Source organism: Cheilinus undulatus, linkage group 20 (genome assembly GCF_018320785.1).
Source record: "Cheilinus undulatus linkage group 20, ASM1832078v1, whole genome shotgun sequence".
NCBI lineage: Eukaryota > Metazoa > Chordata > Actinopteri > Labriformes > Labridae > Cheilinus > Cheilinus undulatus.
Window position 1 is genome coordinate 42,133,111 of NC_054884.1, and position 17,019 is coordinate 42,150,129.

The 17,019-nt window shown below is 44.3% G+C and overlaps 1 protein-coding gene across 3 annotated transcripts in view; it reads right to left on the reverse strand.

Annotated features, from left to right (window-relative positions):
- lipf (lipase, gastric) overlaps positions 1-17,019 on the reverse strand; it is a 65,522-nt gene that overhangs the window by 34,162 nt on the left and 14,341 nt on the right. For all 3 annotated transcript variants that reach the window (XM_041815415.1, XM_041815416.1, XM_041815414.1), the window contains 3 exons: positions 5,726-5,837; positions 3,991-4,189; positions 3,787-3,896 (listed from right to left, as the gene is read on the reverse strand). In XM_041815415.1, coding sequence (XP_041671349.1) covers positions 3,787-3,896; positions 3,991-4,189; positions 5,726-5,837 — 421 coding nt within the window. The remainder of the gene's footprint in view (positions 1-3,786; positions 3,897-3,990; positions 4,190-5,725; positions 5,838-17,019) is intronic.

Genomic DNA, 17,019 nt, shown 5'->3' on the forward strand with positions numbered 1-17,019 from the left:
TCCTGATCTTCCTTTATGTCACAAGGCTGCATTTATTCTGATTTTTTAACTTTGGTACTTTTAAAGTAACAGAGACCGTATGAGTTTAAAAATTAGGTTTTTAAAAGTTAGAAAAGTCCTGAAATTTTCAACAACGTCTAAAATTAAATGAGATTTTGTGACAAATTCACAGATATTCAGGTTAGTGCAAAAAAACTGCAAAAGAGTGTTTCACTCAGTAAAACGGTCTGATGTCTGCTGTTAAATTTCTGTGAAACTGCCAGCGGTGTTCCTCAGGGTGCTGTCATAGGTCCTCTCTCCTTTAACAGTCTTCGTTCATATCATTACAGCTGTTTATGGGATATAACGCTAATTATGTACTTAAATAAATCCATTTTTACAGCGTAGGTCAGGGGTGTCAAACTCAGTCACAGCAGGGGCTGGATTCTGGATTCAGGACTAACCTGAGGGCCTAACAGGGTCACCTTTTTTACCTTAAACTGCCAATCTCATTTTCACCGGTAGCAAAATATAAATAAAACAGCACTGATGTTAAAATTCAAAAAGTTAAAATATTAAGTTTAAAGGCTCAAATCCGAGACAAAAATTCAAACTTATTAGTTCAAAAGATCAGAACATGATACTAGAAATAGAAAAATAATGTTTTTAAAGGGCAAATATACAAGGACAAATTTGAAATCATCAGTTTAAAATTCAAAATATGACTTAAAGTTTTAAATTGTGAGTCTGATAGTTCAAAATATGAGGATTAAAAAGCCAAAAACTAGGAGTTAAAAAATGTCAAAATATGAGCTAGAATTCAAAATGATGACTTAAAAAGTTAAAAATATAATTCAAATTCAAAATTAGGAGTGTAAAAGGTCAAAATATGATATAAAAAGTAAAATTGCTCATTAAAAATGTCAAAATATGAGAAAAACAATTGAAATCATGTTTTTAAAAGTCTAAATATGGGATTAAAAAGCCACAATAAGGGTTAAAAAGGTTAAAATATGACTTAAAATTTAAAATCGGGAATCTAAAAGGTAAAAATGTGAAAAAAGTCCAAATTATGAGTTGAAAAGGTCAAAGCATGAAATGAAAAGTCAAAATCATAAGTTTGAGTCTGAATCTTGAGATGTAAAACTGAAAATATGAAATAAAACACAAATTAATTTCTTTCCCTACATTCCTGACTTTTTATCTCATTTTTCTTACTCTTTAATTTTTCAGATTTTTATGGTTTAACAAGGAGATTTTAAATAATCAGGGTTAAGTTTACATTTTTATACTGGAGGAAATCTGCAGACCTCAGACTGGTGGGACAGTGAGATTATCTATGGGGCCGGATATAATCGTTCCATGGGCCGGATTTGGCCCCCAGGCCTTGAGTTTGACACCCGTGGCTTAGGTGCTGTTAGCACTGCTGATAACCGTTTCAAACACTTAAAAATTAACCATGTGGTGAAAACGGGGTCTATCAGTCCTGTGCAGAAGCACTGCCAATGTTGTTGCCATGGAGACGATGGACTGTAGGTCTGATCAAGAAATGATCATAAGAAGAAATCAGGAACTCAGAGTGTGTTAATATGAGGAAGTAAATATTTACAAAGGCGTGACTATAAAGGCCCAATCATTTCAAACACAGCTCAACCCTGCTGTTCATCACCAGGACTTATAATCCAGATCAGAACCACTATTATGGCATGTTAGTAATTATAATCCAGCTCTGTGTAATCCTTTGTTACTACATCAAGGCTTAGCTCTGATGAAGACCCAATAAACACGTCAGCTTTATCCTTGACCCGGTCGTCAAAATGGCAGCTTTCTAGGGCCGAGCACTGACCCGGGGTCGGCGAGGACGAGGATCCTATCGTATCTGTATATGTCAGTTTTCTGTCTGAAGAGTTGTTCATTTGAAGGCTTTAACGCTCAAAAACTCACCAAACTTCACAGAAAACTGTCCAACGGTGGAAAGATTTGTATAAAGGTCCATCAAGCCCAGGTAGGAGCTCCACAGAGGCCCCAACCATGAGACTGGGTAAGAGCTACATGCATGAAAACCAGCACACATATGTCTCATGATAAAGTCTCTGGGGACCGTCCTCTAAAATGTACAGGAAGTTCACTACAAACAGCTAAGAACTACAAAGAGTCCAATTTTAGCACCTTTGGGCGATTCACAAGTTTCATATTTTAACAAACTGGTCTGAGGGGTTTATCTGACTGACTCCAGATTTTTGTTGCTCATTCTAGACAACCTGGAGATGTAAAGTTGTAGGAACTGTGAGTTTTCTCCACAGGGTGGCGCTGTGACCAGAGCCCAAACTTAAACTACTGTTTTGTACATTTTGCAGTGAAAATTCTCCAATAATGCCGCTTAACTTTCTAATGCTTCTGTCAATCATCACCAAACTTCACAGGAATGATCACACATTGATCCTGAATACATTCATACATCACTATCATTACTTTGTCACAGCGCCCCCTTCTGGCAACTAAAGACTTCTGTCTCTGATTTTTTTAAATTTTCTCTTTAAATATTCAGCCCCAGCACACCATTCAGCCTAGGTTTATGATTTTTGGTGTGCATGTGTGTCATCATCAGACCTACAAAAAAGCCTCCTGGACCCATGACCAAACCCCAACAGGAAGTCCACCAGCCTCATCTAAATTTCAAAATAAGGCATTTTTATGGTGCAAAATGACTCCAACCTATTGTAACTTTAGTAAATAATACTCTATGATCTTCTGCTCTTTCTTGCTGGACAACGGTATCACACTGAACACGCCCACATGCAACCATTTCATTATAGCGCCCCCTACTGGCAACAGGAAGTGACTAAATGGGTCGTCTTCATTCCTTATTGTGCTTAACCTACTGAGCTCTGATTTTGAAGGAAAGGCCTCAATAATTGGCCACAACACAGACATGTTTCATTGGACGATATCTGACTGAGATGGTGAGCATTTCAATATCTCGCCAACTAGACAGGAAGTACGTGCAACTCTCACTCCAAACATCAGATTGCCTTCAAATTTCATATGTAGGATCAAGGTCTGCCCCTCTACATATTTAAATATTTATTTCATCCTTTTGATGTAGCGCCCCAACTGGCAACAGGAAGTGACACAATTGGGCCATTTCTTTATTGGTGAGCAAACCGTTTCACAGCAAGTCGCTGTAACTCTTAAATGTAACTTCTGATTTTCATCAAATCTCACAGGATTAAGGTCTTCCCCTCTACATATTTAAATGTGTTTTAAAAATTTTAGCTAATGCGCCACCTACTGTTAGAAAGCAGAAGCATCTCTAACATATAATGTCCTGTAGTTATCTCATTTTAAATGATAAATAACAGTTCTAGGAGGATCGACATGCTCTCAGTGCTCTGCTGAAGCACAGGGTGCTAACAGCCAATCATTCCCACACTCCCTGACACGCACCGGGGTGCGAGGGCCCGTCAGCGGCCCTAGTTTTGTTTTTCCTTCCTTATTTTTGTCATTTTCATGCTTTGAGCCCCCCCTTGGTCTCTCAATATAATGACTAAATGACGAGTGAATAGGAGTTTTATTTTTGGCGCTGTGGTGTCTACATTTATGTTTTTTATTGTACATGGTCCCTTTACAAATAAACAAATAAATAAATAAAATAAACAAACAGGTATCAGTGTTGTTGGATTTCTCCCAGAGTCATACCAAAGTTTAAGTTCTGGTGTTGTGACAGCCCTGAGTTAAATACTAGAGGATAAAGATGGCTGAGGTGTCCACAGCAGTCAGAACCAGACTGGAGACACAGCAGGTTACCTATGGTGGTCCCCTGAGAGTGTCCGATGTAGTAGATCTGTTCCTGACCCGTCACCTTCAGGATGTAGTCCACGGCAGTGGGGAGATCCTTCAGAGCCATCTCATCGTGGCTGCACATACAGAAACAACATTCAGGAGTTGATCATGTCGGACTTAGTATTATGATGTCATTAAAGAGTGATGATGTCATCCAGGTGTTGTTACCTGAACCTCCAGTACTCATCCTGGTCTGGTCTAAGGCTCTGGTGTTTCCTGGACCAGGTGTTTCCTCGGCTGTTTCCTAACCAGACGTCATATCCTGCGTCGGCGAGCACGTAGCCTAGACCGGTGGCAGGGGGGTTAGTGATCCAGTTACTGCCCGCCGCCAGCAGTCCGTGCTGAAGGTAGACGACCGGGCGCACACCTGGGGACGGAGAGAAGACGCTGACTGGGACAGGATGTCTTCAACCTGACTGACAGACTGATCCATAAATCCATGGACACAGTCGTCCGAGAAACCTCCACTACAAAGAGTCGGGAAAGGCCAGACTTTGAAAAGATTCTCAGGAGGTGACTGGACGAACATTCTGTCAATCACACTCATACTGGCCAATCAGAGAGACAAGACTGAATGAGGTGGCAGACATGCTCAGCTGGTAGCAACCTGAGCTAAACAGACAGACGCTGCTGCGGTTTATGAAGGGTGGAGCTTATTGGTGGATCAAACTCATGCTGAGGCCGGTAGAGACGCGTGGGTATGTCCTCCACCATGAAGAGCGTTCAGCGAGGTTCTCTGCTCTCGTTTTAATAACCACATGATCTCAGGTGGATGCTGTCTGTAAAAAGGCACATCAACGTTTGCACTTCTTGAGGAACTTTAATGTTGACTGCACTTTTATGAAAATGTTTTACTCTTGCTTTATTGAATCTGTTTTAACGTTCTCTTTTGTCATTTGGTACGGGTGCCTCAGTATCAGAAATCCTAACAGATTGCAGGGTTTTTCAAAAATCTGCAGTCGAATTACAGGCTCGACCCTTACTGACCAAACTCAGTCGCTCAGAGTTAGGACTCTAAAGAAGGCCCAGTCTATCCTGGCTGATCACAGCCACCCTTTATTTTCAGAGTGTAAGCTGCTACCATCCGGTCGCAGATTCAACCTGCCAGCATGCAGGACAAAAAGGCTAGAAAGCTCTTTTGTCCCTGCTGCCATCGGCTTTCTAAATAGTTAGCCAAAGCCTGTGTTATTTCTTGGTTTTTATTGTGTTTTATCGTTGTATTGCACACAGTCTCTCGTGCTTCTATTTATTGTGTTGTCAATGCTGCTTTTTATGATTGATCTGTGTATATGTGTATATGTAATGTATGTCTTGACTGCTGGCTACGAAACAAACTGCCCTTCACAGGGATAATAAAGTGAACCTTGAACCTTGAACCTGTGATCTAGGTCTGGTAGAACTGCTGCTATATTACAGCTACATCAGAGCTAACCGCTACACGGTAGCGGCCACTGCTACTAGCTTCCATAGCTACGACCTCGTTCTCCTGAAAGACTCTGATTGGTCCAGTCATTATCTGACCTGGCGTTATCGTTCAGACTGGAGCTTCACAAGATGGATCTGCATGATGACAGACGTGGAGGCAAGATTAATTGTCCAGACTCCAGCGGTGCAAAGTAAGCATCACATTTACTCAGTCGACTGTGGTTGAGTCATGGACTCAGTCAGCTGACCGACTCACGAGGATCAAACTAAACCTGAGACTCTTCAAACAGCATCCCAGCAAAGTCCAGACTTCCTGGAGGTCACTGAACTCGTCAACTGGGTCTGACTCCTGTTATTTCAATCACGCTGCAGAGCAGCGTTCAAGGTATTATCGAGCGACACGGGCACGCCATCGCACCAGTCAACGCCATGACAGCGCCGAATCCACACACAGGAAGACACCAGGATGAAGACTGACCTGCAGCACGCCTCAGGCCCTGAGGGATCCTGTTCACCGTCAGGATGTACCCGTCCTCCGTCACAACCTCGTGCTCCTCTGCAGGGTAACCCCACCGCCTGATGATCTCTGACTGAACACACAAACAACAAACAAACACACAAACAAACAAACAAACACACAAACAAACACACAAACACACAAACAAACAAACACACAAACAAACACACAAACAAACACACAAACAAACACACAAACAAACACACAAACACACAAACAAACAAACACACAAACAAACAAACAAACACACAAACAAACAAACACACAAACAAACAAACACACAAACAAACACACAAACACACAAACACACAAACAAACAAACACACAAACACACAAACAAACACACAAACACACAAACAAACACACAAACAAACACACACACAAACAAACAAACACACAAACAAACACACAAACAAACAAACAAATATGGTTAGGTCTTCCTGAACAGCTGAGTCAAACAGAACAATCAGAAGGATGATCCGGATCAATGATCAGTATTTACTACAGAGACTGCAGCACTCTGATGACAGACACACAGCAGGAATTTAATGTTAGTCACATGACTGGATGCTCTCATAACAGAGAGACGCTTTAATGTCAGAGTGAAAACAGATTTGTACAAAGTTATGTCATTAAATAAAAATCTGTAATGTAAAATCAGCGAGTCCAGCCTCTATTCACTCTTGGACTGAGGTCTGGGCTTTGACCCACTCCAGAACATTCTCCTTGATGTCTTTAAACCATTTCTGTGTAGCTTTGGTCTCATCAGACCAAAGACCTTTCTTCCTCTTGACCATGGAGTCTCCCACAGTCCTTCTGGTGAACTCTAGTCCAGACTGAATCTGAGTTTTCTTCAACAGTGTCTTTCTCTTTGCCACTCTCCCATAAAGCTCTGACTGGTGAAGAACCCGGCCAACAGTTGTTGTCTGCAGAGTCTCTCCATCTCAGCTGCTGAAGCTTGGAGCTCCTTCAGAGTAGTCATAGGTGTCTTGGTGTCCTCTCTCACTAGTCTCCTTCTTGCACGCCCACTCAGTCTGTGAGGACGGTCTGATCTAGGCAGATTTACACATGTGACATATTCCTTCATTTCTTCATGATGGATTTAACTGAACTCTGGGGGATGTTCAGAGACTTGGAGATGTTTCTGTCTCCATCCTCTGACTTAGACTTTTCACTAACCTTTTCTCTGAGTGTTCTTTTGTCTCAATGGTGTAATGGTAGCCAGGAAAACTGATGAACCAGTGACTGGAGCTTCCAGACTCAGGAGTCTTTCTGCTATATTCTCTAACTGTCAGACTACCACCTCCAAAGCCGTGTTTCCATCAGGGGGTCTGGTTTGATTCAGTTCGGTTTGGTACGCTAAACCCCAAAATAGTTAGCGTTTCCACAGAGACCCGTGCTCTCTTGGTGGGCGGGGCTGTAAAAGCATGAATGTCACAGACAGCGCGAGTCAGCTGCTCCAGCAGCAGAGTTATAGAAAGGATGAGTGACAGAAATCAGTAGGGAATAAGCAGTAAACAGCTTTATTTCAGCTGAAAGTGCTTTTTAAAAAAATAGCTACATCTGAATGATGTTAACCGCTGTCAGTAAAGATCCTCAGCTGATGAATACGTGTACAGAGACGGTTTGAGTCGTAGCGCTACGTTAATATGTGAATATATCTAGTCTAGAAGCACCAGTTGGACCTGAAGCACGTTGTGGCTCTTACTGATGTTGTTTCTTCTCCTCTAATCGTTGCTTGTGTTGTTCTCGCTCTCGAATGTACGTCACTTTGGATAAAAGCGTCTGCTAAATGACATTGTAACATTGTAGAACAGTTTACGACAAAATATGAAAGTTTATTAATAATAATAATAATAACTTTATTTGTATAGCACTTTTAAAAACATGGGTTTACAAAGTGCTTTGCCAAGTGCAGAAGAACAAAGCAACAACCCAAAGAAAAGATAAGAAGACAGAACGTGCAGACAACATCAGCAGAATCCACGCATTTAAAGAAACTAAACAGGAATATGGATGAGATAGTAATTCATCAAGATCAATATACATCAAAACCTAGATGTCATGTGAAGCCATGCAAACTAAGACATCACAGATATCAATCAGAGCGCAGACATGAAGCCATTCTACACAACGAAGACATCATGAACATCATCAGGATGCAGGCAAGACACAGACACCATAAACAACAGGAACAACAGGAACCCAGGCAATGCAGAGCTGACCTGTGAGAATTCACCGCATTCAAAATAAAGTAAAAGTCCAGCTGGTGTTAAAATCAAGCTAGATTAAGTCAGAAATCCGGGGTGCGCTGATGTCGTTGTAAAATAGTCTGCAGCCTGAAGTTTTACGAGCCCGTCCCACAACCACAGAGCGATGTTTTCACAGGGTACCTGACGTAAGCAGTAGATTAATAACTAGTTACAGAGTGAACTGTTCTAAGGCCTCGGATTCTCTACACTTCTGCATTAATTTAGTTTCTCATCCATCGCGGGTGGATCAGGCTGATGTGTTCTTAAAATCGTCCAGATAAATGTCAGGAAACTGGATTTGTGGCCAGATACCAACATCCACAGACTAGGAAACAGTCTGGATCTCCGTCGAGTCCAGATAGTTCCCATTTAGGCAGATACTGGTCCGTTTTTCTCCTGTTGTCGCCCGCCTCTCACAGCGCAGACTTCCTTGTTTGAAGCCCGGAGGTGAGCAGCTGAGTCAGGCGCTGACGTGACGTCAGTGTAGCCCCTATTGTTGTGTGTAGCTCCACCTTTTTGGTACGGGTAGGTAAGACTGGCACCCCTACGGAAGGGTGCAGAAAGGTGGGACGGGACGGGTCGGTTTTTGGGGACCCTTTCTCTACGGAAACGCCAAAAAAAGCGTGCCGTACCGCACCGAACTGAGCCGGACCGCTCAGTGGAAAACACCTACAACTGTCTGGACCTCTGTAGGATCAGCTCAGTCACTGAGAAGGAGAGGAGACTGACTCTGACCTGACAATGTCAGTTTGGAGAAAGCTGGGTCACGTTACATTAAATATTTATTCTTTGTACTTCCTGTCAAAAAAGCCAAACGATACCGACCAAGACTGATCAATAAATCAGATCTGTTGTTGGTTTGTTGTGTTGGTGGTCTGTTGTGTTGTTGGTCTGTTGTGTTGGTGGTCTGTTGTGTTGTTGGTCTGTTGTGTTGTTGGTCTGTTGTGTTGGTGGTCTGTTGTGTTGTTGGTCTGTTGTGTTGGTGGTCTGTTGTGTTGTTGGTCTGTTGTGTTGGTGGTCTGTTGTGTTGTTGGTCTGTTGTGTTGGTGGTCTGTTGTGTTGGTGGTCTGTTGTGTTGGTGGTCTGTTGTTGGTCTGTTGTGTTGGTGGTCTGTTGTATTGGTGGTCTGTCATTGGTTTGTTGTGTTGGTGGTCTGTTGTTGGTCTGTTGTGTTGTTGGTCTGTTGTGTTGGTGGTCTGTTGTTGGTCTGTTGTGTTGTTGGTCTGTTGTGTTGTTGGTCTGTTGTGTTGTTGGTCTGTTGTTGGTCTGTTGTGTTGTTGGTCTGTTGTGTTGTTGGTCTGTTGTGTTGGTGGTCTGTTGTGTTGGTGGTCTGTTGTTGGTCTGTTGTGTTGGTGGTCTGTTGTGTTGTTGGTCTGTTGTGTTGGTGGTCTGTTGTGTTGGTGGTCTGTTGTGTTGGTGGTCTGTTGTGTTGTTGGTCTGTTGTGTTGGTGGTCTGTCATTGGTCTGTTGTGTTGTTGGTCTGTTGTGTTGTTGGTCTGTTGTGTTGGTGGTCTGTTGTGTTGTTGGTCTGTTGTGTTGGTGGTCTGTTGTGTTGTTGGTCTGTTGTGTTGGTGGTCTGTTGTGTTGGTGGTCTGTTGTGTTGTTGGTCTGTTGTGTTGGTGGTCTGTTGTGTTGGTGGTCTGTTGTTGGTCTGTTGTGTTGGTGGTCTGTTGTGTTGTTGGTCTGTTGTGTTGGTGGTCTGTTGTGTTGGTGGTCTGTTGTGTTGTTGGTCTGTTGTGTTGTTGGTCTGTTGTGTTGTTGGTCTGTTGTGTTGTTGGTCTGTTGTGTTGGTGGTCTGTTGTGTTGTTGGTCTGTTGTGTTGGTGGTCTGTTGTTTTTGTGTTCTGTTGTTGGTCTGTTGTGTTGTTGGTCTGTTGTGTTGGTGGTCTGTTGTGTTGGTGGTCTGTTGTGTTGTTGGTCTGTTGTGTTGGTGGTCTGTTGTGTTGGTGGTCTGTTGTTGGTCTGTTGTGTTGTTGGTCTGTTGTGTTGGTGGTCTGTTGTTGGTCTGTTGTGTTGTTGGTCTGTTGTGTTGGTGGTCTGTTGTTGGTCTGTTGTGTTGTTGGTCTGTTGTGTTGGTGGTCTGTTGTGTTGGTGGTCTGTTGTTGGTCTGTTGTGTTGTTGGTCTGTTGTGTTGTTGGTCTGTTGTGTTGGTGGTCTGTTGTGTTGGTGGTCTGTTGTTGGTCTGTTGTGTTGTTGGTCTGTTGTGTTGGTGGTCTGTTGTTGGTCTGTTGTGTTGTTGGTCTGTTGTGTTGGTGGTCTGTTGTGTTGTTGGTCTGTTGTTGGTCTGTTGTGTTGGTGGTCTGTTGTGTTGTTGGTCTGTTGTGTTGTTGGTCTGTTGTATTGGTGGTCTGTCATTGGTCTGTTGTGTTGTTGGTCTGTTGTGTTGTTGGTCAGTTGTGTTGGTGGTCTGTTGTGTTGTTGGTCTGTTGTGTTGTTGGTCTGTTGTGTTGGTGGTCTGTTGTGTTGGTGGTCTGTTGTTGGTCTGTTGTGTTGTTGGTCTGTTGTGTTGGTGGTCTGTTGTTGGTCTGTTGTGTTGTTGGTCTGTTGTGTTGGTGGTCTGTTGTGTTGTTGGTCTGTTGTGTTGGTGGTCTGTTGTGTTGGTGGTCTGTTGTGTTGTTGGTCTGTTGTGTTGGTGGTCTGTTGTGTTGGTGGTCTGTTGTTGGTCTGTTGTGTTGGTGGTCTGTTGTGTTGTTGGTCTGTTGTGTTGGTGGTCTGTTGTGTTGGTGGTCTGTTGTGTTGTTGGTCTGTTGTGTTGTTGGTCTGTTGTGTTGTTGGTCTGTTGTGTTGGTGGTCTGTTGTGTTGTTGGTCTGTTGTGTTGGTGGTCTGTTGTGTTGGTGGTCTGTTGTTGGTCTGTTGTGTTGTTGGTCTGTTGTGTTGGTGGTCTGTTGTGTTGGTGGTCTGTTGTGTTGTTGGTCTGTTGTGTTGGTGGTCTGTTGTGTTGGTGGTCTGTTGTTGGTCTGTTGTGTTGTTGGTCTGTTGTGTTGGTGGTCTGTTGTTGGTCTGTTGTGTTGTTGGTCTGTTGTGTTGGTGGTCTGTTGTTGGTCTGTTGTGTTGTTGGTCTGTTGTGTTGGTGGTCTGTTGTGTTGGTGGTCTGTTGTTGGTCTGTTGTGTTGTTGGTCTGTTGTGTTGTTGGTCTGTTGTGTTGGTGGTCTGTTGTGTTGGTGGTCTGTTGTTGGTCTGTTGTGTTGTTGGTCTGTTGTGTTGGTGGTCTGTTGTTGGTCTGTTGTGTTGTTGGTCTGTTGTGTTGGTGGTCTGTTGTGTTGTTGGTCTGTTGTTGGTCTGTTGTGTTGGTGGTCTGTTGTGTTGTTGGTCTGTTGTGTTGTTGGTCTGTTGTATTGGTGGTCTGTCATTGGTCTGTTGTGTTGTTGGTCTGTTGTGTTGTTGGTCAGTTGTGTTGGTGGTCTGTTGTGTTGTTGGTCTGTTGTGTTGTTGGTCTGTTGTGTTGGTGGTCTGTTGTGTTGGTGGTCTGTTGTTGGTCTGTTGTGTTGTTGGTCTGTTGTGTTGGTGGTCTGTTGTTGGTCTATTGTGTTGTTGGTCTGTTGTGTTGGTGGTCTGTTGTTGGTCTGTTGTGTTGTTGGTCTGTTGTGTTGTTGGTCTGTTGTGTTGGTGGTCTGTTGTGTTGTTGGTCTGTTGTGTTGGTGGTCTGTTGTGTTGGTGGTCTGTTGTGTTGGTGGTCTGTTGTTGGTCTGTTGTGTTGTTGGTCTGTTGTATTGGTGGTCTGTCATTGGTCTGTTGTGTTGTTGGTCTGTTGTGTTGTTGGCCTGTTGTGTTGGTGGTCTGTTGTGTTGTTGGTCTGTTGTGTTGTTGGTCTGTTGTGTTGGTGGTCTGTTGTTGGTCTGTTGTGTTGTTGGTCTGTTGTGTTGGTGGTCTGTTGTTGGTCTGTTGTGTTGTTGGTCTGTTGTGTTGGTGGTCTGTTGTTGGTCTGTTGTGTTGTTGGTCTGTTGTGTTGGTGGTCTGTTGTGTTGGTGGTCTGTTGTTGGTCTGTTGTGTTGTTGGTCTGTTGTGTTGTTGGTCTGTTGTGTTGGTGGTCTGTTGTGTTGGTGGTCTGTTGTGTTGTTGGTCTGTTGTGTTGGTGGTCTGTTGTGTTGTTGGTCTGTTGTGTTGTTGGTCTGTTGTGTTGTTGGTCTGTTGTGTTGGTGGTCTGTTGTGTTGGTGGTCTGTTGTGTTGTTGGTCTGTTGTGTTGGTGGTCTGTTGTGTTGTTGGTCTGTTGTGTTGTTGGTCTGTTGTGTTGGTGGTCTGTTGTGTTGGTGGTCTGTTGTGTTGTTGGTCTGTTGTGTTGTTGGTCTGTTGTGTTGGTGGTCTGTTGTGTTGTTGGTCTGTTGTGTTGGTGGTCTGTTGTGTTGTTGGTCTGTTGTGTTGGTGGTCTGTTGTGTTGGTGGTCTGTTGTGTTGGTGGTCTGTTGTTGGTCTGTTGTGTTGTTGGTCTGTTGTATTGGTGGTCTGTCATTGGTTTGTTGTGTTGGTGGTCTGTTGTTGGTCTGTTGTGTTGTTGGTCTGTTGTGTTGGTGGTCTGTTGTTGGTCTGTTGTGTTGTTGGTCTGTTGTGTTGTTGGTCTGTTGTGTTGTTGGTCTGTTGTTGGTCTGTTGTGTTGTTGGTCTGTTGTGTTGTTGGTCTGTTGTGTTGGTGGTCTGTTGTTGGTCTGTTGTGTTGGTGGTCTGTTGTGTTGTTGGTCTGTTGTGTTGGTGGTCTGTTGTGTTGGTGGTCTGTTGTGTTGTTGGTCTGTTGTGTTGGTGGTCTGTCATTGGTCTGTTGTGTTGTTGGTCTGTTGTGTTGTTGGTCTGTTGTGTTGTTGGTCTGTTGTGTTGGTGGTCTGTTGTGTTGTTGGTCTGTTGTGTTGGTGGTCTGTTGTGTTGGTGGTCTGTTGTGTTGTTGGTCTGTTGTGTTGGTGGTCTGTTGTGTTGGTGGTCTGTTGTTGGTCTGTTGTGTTGGTGGTCTGTTGTGTTGTTGGTCTGTTGTGTTGGTGGTCTGTTGTGTTGGTGGTCTGTTGTGTTGTTGGTCTGTTGTGTTGTTGGTCTGTTGTGTTGTTGGTCTGTTGTGTTGGTGGTCTGTTGTGTTGTTGGTCTGTTGTGTTGGTGGTCTGTTGTGTTGGTGGTCTGTTGTTGGTCTGTTGTGTTGTTGGTCTGTTGTGTTGTTGGTCTGTTGTGTTGGTGGTCTGTTGTGTTGGTGGTCTGTTGTGTTGTTGGTCTGTTGTGTTGGTGGTCTGTTGTGTTGGTGGTCTGTTGTTGGTCTGTTGTGTTGTTGGTCTGTTGTGTTGGTGGTCTGTTGTTGGTCTGTTGTGTTGTTGGTCTGTTGTGTTGGTGGTCTGTTGTTGGTCTGTTGTGTTGTTGGTCTGTTGTGTTGGTGGTCTGTTGTGTTGTTGGTCTGTTGTGTTGTTGGTCTGTTGTGTTGGTGGTCTGTTGTGTTGGTGGTCTGTTGTTGGTCTGTTGTGTTGGTGGTCTGTTGTGTTGGTGGTCTGTTGTTGGTCTGTTGTGTTGGTGGTCTGTTGTGTTGGTGGTCTGTTGTGTTGTTGGTCTGTTGTTGGTCTGTTGTGTTGGTGGTCTGTTGTGTTGTTGGTCTGTTGTGTTGTTGGTCTGTTGTATTGGTGGTCTGTCATTGGTCTGTTGTGTTGTTGGTCTGTTGTGTTGTTGGTCAGTTGTGTTGGTGGTCTGTTGTGTTGTTGGTCTGTTGTGTTGGTGGTCTGTTGTGTTGGTGGTCTGTTGTGTTGGTGGTCTGTTGTTGGTCTGTTGTGTTGTTGGTCTGTTGTGTTGGTGGTCTGTTGTTGGTCTGTTGTGTTGTTGGTCTGTTGTGTTGGTGGTCTGTTGTTGGTCTGTTGTGTTGTTGGTCTGTTGTGTTGTTGGTCTGTTGTGTTGGTGGTCTGTTGTGTTGTTGGTCTGTTGTGTTGGTGGTCTGTTGTGTTGGTGGTCTGTTGTGTTGGTGGTCTGTTGTTGGTCTGTTGTGTTGTTGGTCTGTTGTATTGGTGGTCTGTCATTGGTCTGTTGTGTTGTTGGTCTGTTGTGTTGTTGGCCTGTTGTGTTGGTGGTCTGTTGTGTTGTTGGTCTGTTGTGTTGTTGCTCTGTTGTGTTGGTGGTCTGTTGTTGGTCTGTTGTGTTGTTGGTCTGTTGTGTTGGTGGTCTGTTGTGTTGTTGGTCTGTTGTTGGTCTGTTGTGTTGGTGGTCTGTTGTTGGTCTGTTGTGTTGTTGGTCTGTTGTGTTGGTGGTCTGTTGTGTTGGTGGTCTGTTGTTGGTCTGTTGTGTTGTTGGTCTGTTGTGTTGTTGGTCTGTTGTGTTGTTGGTCTGTTGTGTTGGTGGTCTGTTGTTGGTCTGTTGTGTTGTTGGTCTGTTGTGTTGGTGGTCTGTTGTTGGTCTGTTGTGTTGTTGGTCTGTTGTGTTGGTGGTCTGTTGTGTTGTTGGTCTGTTGTTGGTCTGTTGTGTTGGTGGTCTGTTGTGTTGTTGGTCTGTTGTGTTGTTGGTCTGTTGTGTTGGTGGTCTGTTGTTGGTCTGTTGTGTTGGTGGTCTGTTGTGTTGGTGGTCTGTTGTGTTGGTGGTCTGTTGTGTTGGTGGTCTGTTGTTGGTCTGTTGTGTTGGTGGTCTGTTGTGTTGGTGGTCTGTTGTTGGTCTGTTGTGTTGTTGGTCTGTTGTGTTGTTGGTCTGTTGTGTTGTTGGTCTGTTGTGTTGGTGGTCTGTTGTTGGTCTGTTGTGTTGTTGGTCTGTTGTGTTGTTGGTCTGTTGTGTTGTTGGTCTGTTGTGTTGGTGGTCTGTTGTGTTGTTGGTCTGTTGTGTTGTTGGTCTGTTGTGTTGGTGGTCTGTTGTTGGTCTGTTGTGTTGGTGGTCTGTTGTGTTGTTGGTCTGTTGTGTTGGTGGTCTGTTGTTGGTCTGTTGTGTTGGTGGTCTGTTGTTGGTCTGTTGTGTTGGTGGTCTGTTGTGTTGGTGGTCTGTTGTTGGTCTGTTGTGTTGGTGGTCTGTTGTTGGTCTGTTGTGTTGTTGGTCTGTTGTGTTGTTGGTCTGTTGTGTTGGTGGTCTGTTGTGTTGGTGGTCTGTTGTTGGTCTGTTGTGTTGTTGGTCTGTTGTGTTGGTGGTCTGTTGTGTTGTTGGTCTGTTGTGTTGGTGGTCTGTTGTTGGTCTGTTGTGTTGGTGTTCTGTTGTTGGTCTGTTGTGTTGGTGGTCTGTTGTGTTGGTGGTCTGTTGTGTTGTTGGTCTGTTGTGTTGGTGGTCTGTTGTTGGTCTGTTGTGTTGGTGTTCTGTTGTTGGTCTGTTGTGTTGGTGGTCTGTTGTTGGTCTGTTGTGTTGTTGGTCTGTTGTGTTGGTGGTCTGTTGTGTTGTTGGTCTGTTGTGTTGTTGGTCTGTTGTGTTGGTGGTCTGTTGTGTTGGTGGTCTGTTGTTGGTCTGTTGTGTTGTTGGTCTGTTGTGTTGGTGGTCTGTTGTGTTGGTAGTCTGTTGTGTTGTTGGTCTGTTGTGTTGTTGGTCTGTTGTGTTGGTGGTCTGTTGTGTTGGTGCTCTGTTGTTGGTCTGTTGTGTTGTTGGTCTGTTGTGTTGGTGGTCTGTTGTGTTGTTGGTCTGTTGTGTTGGTGGTCTGTTGTGTTGTTGGTCTGTTGTGTTGGTGGTCTGTTGTTGGTCTGTTGTGTTGTTGGTCTGTTGTGTTGGTGGTCTGTTGTGTTGTTGGTCTGTTGTGTTGGTGGTCTGTTGTGTTGTTGGTCTGTTGTGTTGGTGGTCTGTTGTGTTGGTGGTCTGTTGTGTTGTTGGTCTGTTGTGTTGTTGGTCTGTTGTGTTGGTGGTCTGTTGTGTTGTTGGTCTGTTGTGTTGGTGGTCTGTTGTTGGTCTGTTGTGTTGTTGGTCTGTTGTGTTGGTGGTCTGTTGTGTTGGTGGTCTGTTGTTGGTCTGTTGTGTTGGTGTTCTGTTGTTGGTCTGTTGTGTTGGTGGTCTGTTGTGTTGGTGGTCTGTTGTTGGTCTGTTGTGTTGTTGGTCTGTTGTGTTGGTGGTCTGTTGTGTTGTTGGTCTGTTGTGTTGTTGGTCTGTTGTGTTGGTGGTCTGTTGTGTTGGTGGTCTGTTGTTGGTCTGTTGTGTTGTTGGTCTGTTGTGTTGGTGGTCTGTTGTGTTGGTAGTCTGTTGTGTTGTTGGTCTGTTGTGTTGTTGGTCTGTTGTGTTGTTGGTCTGTTGTGTTGGTGGTCTGTTGTGTTGGTGCTCTGTTGTTGGTCTGTTGTGTTGGTGGTCTGTTGTGTTGGTGGTCTGTTGTGTTGTTGGTCTGTTGTGTTGTTGGTCTGTTGTGTTGGTGGTCTGTTGTTGGTCTGTTGTGTTGTTGGTCTGTTGTGTTGTTGGTCTGTTGTGTTGTTGGTCTGTTGTGTTGTTGGTCTGTTGTGTTGGTGGTCTGTTGTGTTGTTGGTCTGTTGTGTTGGTGGTCTGTTGTTGGTCTGTTGTGTTGTTGGTCTGTTGTGTTGGTGGTCTGTTGTGTTGGTGGTCTGTTGTGTTGTTGGTCTGTTGTGTTGGTGGTCTGTTGTTGGTCTGTTGTGTTGGTGGTCTGTTGTGTTGTTGGTCTGTTGTGTTGGTGGTCTGTTGTGTTGTTGGTCTGTTGTGTTGTTGGTCTGTCGTGTTGGTGGTCTGTTGTTGGTCTGTTGTGTTGTTGGTCTGTTGTGTTGGTGGTCTGTTGTGTTGTTGGTCTGTTGTGTTGGTGGTCTGTTGTGTTGTTGGTCTGTTGTGTTGGTGGTCTGTTGTGTTGTTGGTCTGTTGTGTTGGTGGTCTGTTGTTGGTCTGTTGTGTTGGTGGTCTGTTGTTGGTCTGTTGTGTTGGTGGTCTGTTGTGTTGGTGGTCTGTTGTGTTGTTGGTCTGTTGTGTTGGTGGTCTGTTGTGTTGTTGGTCTGTTGTGTTGGTGGTCTGTTGTTGGTCTGTTGTGTTGTTGGTCTGTTGTGTTGGTGGTCTGTTGTTGGTCTGTTGTGTTGGTGGTCTGTTGTGTTGGTGGTCTGTTGTGTTGTTGGTCTGTTGTGTTGGTGGTCTGTTGTGTTGTTGGTCTGTCGTGTTGGTGGTCTGTTGTTGG